We start from the raw sequence: 6224 nt of genomic DNA on the forward strand, positions 1-6224 counted from the left end.
CTACAAATATCGACAAACAAAATTTATAAAACTAATTTTATGAAATGTCCAAAATAATATTTAAAACATTTATTGTTTTATAACATATTTGCCATGTTTAACACACGTGCTAAAATATAGAAAATATTATACAACACAAAATACTTAATAGAGATATATCTAGTACGGTCTAATCTACAAAATATAAAAACTTAAGCAATGAAAAGTTTTTAAATCTCTGCAGATCTGAGTTTGTAGGAAATTTCGGTAAATAAAATATCAAAATTTTACAAAAAAAACACTGAAATTGAAATCTGAAGTTGGTTAGCTATATTCTACCTAGAGCCGGACAATCTCCCCAACTGGCTGTTGGACTAAGGGTCTGTTTTGGACAGCTTATAAGTGCGATGACATTTTCAAAACACCGCCTCACTTTTTTGTTTCTCAGGGCAATTTTTAAAAACTGTGTTTTCTGTCTATTCTCTATAACCGCTGGTATATATCGCCCTCCACCTTTTACCCCCTTACCTGGGACTGACGGAACGCTTCGAAGAGCGGAGGGAAGCAAAGATTCACTACCGTAACATTTCCCCTGTTCCTCGTTAGGGATTCCTCTTCTTGCTCGTCGTCGGACACTGGTGCCGCTTGGGTAACGCTAGGGAGAAGAAGGGTATAAGAAGTGGACGTCGATATGATGGATGCCAGTCTAGAGCTTCAGGAATCCGATTGGGAGGAGCTAAGGAAGGAGGCGAGGAAGATCGAGGGGGAACTTGACATTAAACTGTCTTCCAAAGACAAACTCGCGGCCATATTTTCCCATTCTTCAGGTATTCCCCTCTGCTTCCCGGGTGCTAGATCTAATTACCAAGGTTGTGGTGAAAATGGTCTGTAGATGAATGTGATGGCTAGACTTGGCATCCAAATTTCTCTCTTTTCCATTGCTTGCTGGTTTACATCTGCATATGTTTCACATTGTATGCTTAGTTTAGCAGTTTAGGAGAACATTATGTTGGTGATGCATTTTTTGATTGAAATTTGCCATTCCATACCGAATTAATTTGGGTTTGGAAATAACAGAATTGCATAATTTAAAAATCATTCCTAAAGCTATCAAGTCGCATTCTTCAAATAAGAAAAGCCTTCATGTGGGGAATCCTCTTAAATAAGAACGTCTTCATAATCAGAGTTAGATCTGATGACAAATTGGAGCAACAACTTCATCCTTCATTTGGTTCATCTGGATGTGAATATAATGAGAGTGTTTTTCAACACGCAAATACAATGTGAAAGTGTTCCTTGATCGATAATAAAATACTAATTGTTTTAGTAAATAATTGCATATTAATAAGATGCAAGATAGATCTTAATTTCTCCAAGGTTTTGATCTATTTGAAATATGATAAGGTTTTGAGTTAGAGATAAAGGTATTTAACCCATACCTTTGATTGTCATGGATGATGGCAATGAATGGTTAAGTGGGAAATTGAATGATGGTCTATTTGAAGGAGATAAGCTTTTGTTTGGTGAAGAGGGTGATAAAGAAAATTAATCCATAAATTCTTCATAGCCAAACAATTACAATCACGTCTTCAATACATTTCTCGTAACATCGCTTCCATTTGTTATATCATTTTGATTTGGTACAATTTTATGAATTTTGGTGATGCATTCAAACTTTACATGCTACTCATATGAAGCAAAATTTAGCCCCTTAAAGGGGTGGTGGGTGGGGGGAAGGATTTAACCCTATCAAAATTCATATAAGACTTTTTTGAATTTGTTTGTTCATACAACAAAAATCTGAAAAAATCTACAAATCAGCTGTTTTTCAAACGCACAAACCAAATAGCTAAACAAATTATCCAAAACATGGGCAAAATAATCATTTATCCAAAATAAATTATTTTTTAAACGCACAAACCAAACAGACAGACAGCTTATCTGGATCAGTTGCTGATCAGCATATTATCATGATAAGGTGGATAAGCTGCAGCTGCCCCAAAAAAACCCTAAATCTGCTTTATGACCCCTGAATTAGACTTTCTCTCTCTAAAATTATTTTTTTCTCTCATACTTTCTCTACGCATCTCTGTTGGAGAATGGGAAAAAAATGAAAAATGTATGATGAGGGCTCCAGATAATGGCTTCTGATACTTATGCATAATAACTAATTTTGTTTAGAAGGATATAAATGATTGTTTTTATTGTTATGTTTTTATATATAAACTTTATATAAATCTATTTATATCTTGAAATATATGATTTCAAAAATTATTAAAAAATAATTAATAAATAGAAAAACATGTCTAGAAGATTGTGAAAATGATTTGCAAAACACACTAAATGGATTTAGAAAGTTCATTCATATAAGGATGTATTAAATCCTTAAAAAAGAAAATTCTAACAAAAACATCTTATTTATGATACTCATAAAAATAAGTAAAAATATGCTAAAATATAGTACTCCATAATCTGATAAAGACATTTCATAAATCAAACATGACACAAAATTGCTAAAAATTGATAAATAAACTAAGCATCAAATCAATTCCAAAAACTATAAGAAAATTAATAGACATAAAATAAGCATGCAAGGCTTATCAGATCCCAAAATCAAGTCTTAGCATATGCACTAGTATACTACAATAGTAGCTATTACAAGCGCCAATTTATCTCTCGTTACGGCCTGAACCGAAGGGAAAGTTCAGCATCCCCAACCACCTCACTGATGCTTTATGTGACCCTATTGGAAAGGCCAAGGTGTTGGTGTGGAGCTCAATCCAGTCCCGCCACCCAATCCCGCTCCCGACTCTGATGAAAGGTCGCGACCCCTCTCCTCTGTCGCGAAATGTCGCGCCAACTGCTCCCGCCTTTGATGTTCTTGTTTCAGCGAAGCAAAGCTTCGCTTCACCCCGCTCAACCTCTCTCGCTCCCAGTTTAACGTTAGAAAGGAGCGGCTCGCCCACATCCTTTTGTGTTCTTCTTTAGTTTCCTCGAGATAGAGGAATATTTCCTCGGGATAGAGAAAGAGAAGTGCAAGGAGTATTTCCTTACAGCAGCAGGAAGAAGAAACAAAGAAGAAGAATATCGTTCTCCCTTGATTTCTTCTTGGTGGTTTGTGACAGAAGAGAAATTGAGTTTATTTCTCTTGTAAGTTTATCTTCTTCGGTGTATCTTGGTGTAGAGTTTCTTCAGTGTATCTCGGTGTAGAGAGAAGAACAGAGAAAGAAGAAGAGAGGGCAACGAACTGAGAGATTCCTCTTGTAAGTCGAGACGATCGACTGATGTAAATTCCTCAAATAGTAAAATCCTCTGCAACTCTGTGGACGTAGGTAATTTGCCGAATCACGTAAATCTGTGTGTTCTGTTGTGTTACTGTTTTCTGGTGTGAATTTTTTTCATTTTATTTTTCGCTTCATCAAAAGATCGTTCTCCTATTTTATTTCTATATATATACCACAACAACTGGTGTATATCTCATAACACAGGGATCGATAATTGTTATGTTCAACAACATTCCGGAGGACCTTGTCAGACTATGAGTGAGCTACCTATTAGATTAAGGTGCTTCACCATCTGTGCTATAACCTGACCAGAGCACTTTATTCAAGGATCAAGAATTAAAAATAGGAGCAGGATTGTCGGCCAACAAAACTGAGCCGACCAAGCTAAATCCGGCTGACCCAAAGTCAGCCCATGGTCGACCAACAACATTAATCTAGCATAGCCAACCGAGTGGTACTTGCCCCACAAGCTTATATCTGTATAATACCCAAAATAACATGTAACGCCCCCATTAAAGCAGGTGCAAACATATAATTACACATACCCCTCTTATCTATAAATAGGTGATCATTTATCATAAGGAGCTAATCAATATTCCAAATTACTATTTAGTACTATGCATCCCCCTCTCCTTCTCTCTGCCGTGTTAAGCTTCGTTTGAGAAGACGATGAACCTTCATTGTGTTGCAGTGAACACCGACACTTGTGAAAGTCTTTGTTTGGTGAAGCAACGCCAGCGGAGCGTCTTCGGAAGTTATTTGCAAGAACGTCAATTTTTCATCATTTTGAACGGTGGAGGACCTCCGTCTCACCAATGCTTATTTCAAAAGAAGTTCGTTGAACGGCGAAAATGCTTCAAACGAAGCCTTAATTAGGATCAACAAATCTGAATAAATTCATTGTTCTCCAAATTTATTTGCGACCTCAAGCAATCAATTGCAGTCTTTTGTCCAACATGCTTTGGGAAAGTGCATAAAAGTTAAATAAGATTTCCTAGAAAAATGATTTAAGTTAACTTTTTATAAACAGATAACTTTTTTTAAATAATTATTAATTTATTATATTATTGAGGGCCTGAAGCCATCGAAGGGTGAAATCGAAGATTGTTGTATGCATGCGAGTTTGTGCTGACATCTATGGCAATTGTCATTGTTGCAGAATTTAAAGAATAATTTTAATATAATTAGCAAAATTTTATCTAATTAATCGTAGATCAAAACATAGCAAAGCAGTAAAGCACTGCACAATATTGCATGAAAAAGCACATTGCGACAGTGCGTTAAAAATGAAATGCTAAAACAATATATTTGCCAGATTCCTGCGAGAATATGGTGATAGAGAACAGCTTCATATGCGTGGGCGACGACGGTATCGCCATCAAGAGCGGCTGGGATCAGTACGGCATAGCCTACGGCCGCCCCTCCACCAACATCTTAATCCGCAACGTCACCCTCCGATCCGTCGTCAGGTTTACCTTTTCTGAAACCCTAATAACCCTAACGAACCACCCCAATCTTAACTTCATTTCTAACTCTCACTTTCCTTCCATTACCAGCGCGGGTCTATCGATCGGCAGTGAGATGTCCGGCGGCGTTTCAAACATAACGATGGAAGACATCCACGTCTGGGAATCGCGGCGCGGCGTCCGCATCAAGACCGCCGCCGGCCGTGGCGGCCTCATTCGTGGGCGTGCACGGGCGAGAGGTGCGTGTGCCAGTGCGCATCAGTGGCAGCGATGAGATACCGGTGCGCGGGGTGACTCTGAGGGATATGTCTGTGGGTTTGAGTTACAAGAAGAAGCGTGTTTTCCAGTGCTCGTATGTTGAGGGACGGGTCTTCGGGTCTGTCTTCCCGGAGCCCTGTGACAACCTCGACCGCTACGACGAACATGGCCGCCTGATGAAGAAGTCTACCAACCAGAACGACACGGACATCGACTACGGTTTTTGAGAAGTGAGGGCTGAGATTGAACGCGCATGGAAAAAAAAACTGGATCAGAATATTTTGATCTAGTTTTTTTATTTTCCATTACATACGGTATGTGATCCATTAATCTTTCATCCTCGCTTATATTTTCTTAAAATCAAATCTTTATCTAGCACAGATCTTAAATATTTAAAGAATTAGTATTCTAATTTTTTTTATTTATAATAGTAACACTTAAAATTTGAAAAGTGTCATAAATTATGTGTGTTTATTTTCAATAACTTATCAAATTTATAATTAATTAGTTATGTCACTTATTATTTATAAATGCATATTTTTTTGTTGTTTATTTAAGAATTTGAACTTTAGTTCATGTAAATCTTATTTTTAGAGAAGAAAATTGCAGTCGAGTTTCTCTCCAGATACCTACTTTTATATGAAGTTGCTTGAAAATCTTAAGGTGCGTTATGATTTTTTGAACAAAATTAGTTTTCTTTTTTTCTCTATGTAATTGTTCTTTTAATTTTTGCTTCAGTTCATTTTTATGTGGAAATCTTTGAACGCATGCTCTTTTGCTCCTTTTGTGAAATATTTTCGTTCATGCTGCAAATTTCACATTAAAACATTACAATCATCCTGAATACAAAAACCAACCTTTTTAGTATATTATATATATGAAAATGCCCTATTTTGCTCCAGTCACACTTAAACAAACTTCATGTATGGCACATGAGAGAGATAAAAGAGAGAACAAATTATTAATCTTATGTGACTATTTGCATTCAATTCCTTTGCCAAACCGTCTATCAATGTCAAGTTTGTTTACGCTGTGGGTAGACTTTTTATGGCTTGACAAAACTACAATTTCAAATTTGACTAGAGAGAGAGAGAGAGAGAGAGAGATTCATATTTAGCTTGCTTAGAAATTTTTATGACCAAATTGTCTTATACTTGGCTACTCTAAATTATTTGAACACATAATTTATGTTAGTAACCGCATAAAATTAACACAAAAAAAGAGCAAACCCCCTTTC

The 6224-nt window shown here is 36.5% G+C and overlaps 1 protein-coding gene across 1 annotated transcript; it reads left to right on the forward strand.

Moving 5' to 3' along the window:
• Positions 1-618: 618 nt before the first annotated feature.
• Positions 619-4943, forward strand: LOC110039276 (probable polygalacturonase; the record flags this gene model as incomplete). The annotated part of the gene is made up of 3 exons (XM_020744284.1): positions 619-806; positions 4579-4732; positions 4820-4943. Coding segments are annotated over exons 1-3 (414 nt in total), but the record flags the coding sequence as incomplete, so codon positions are not given.
• Positions 4944-6224: the final 1281 nt, after the last annotated feature.

This window comes from Phalaenopsis equestris, unplaced genomic scaffold, assembly GCF_001263595.1.
Source record: "Phalaenopsis equestris unplaced genomic scaffold, ASM126359v1 Scaffold236179, whole genome shotgun sequence".
Lineage (NCBI taxonomy): Eukaryota > Viridiplantae > Streptophyta > Magnoliopsida > Asparagales > Orchidaceae > Phalaenopsis > Phalaenopsis equestris.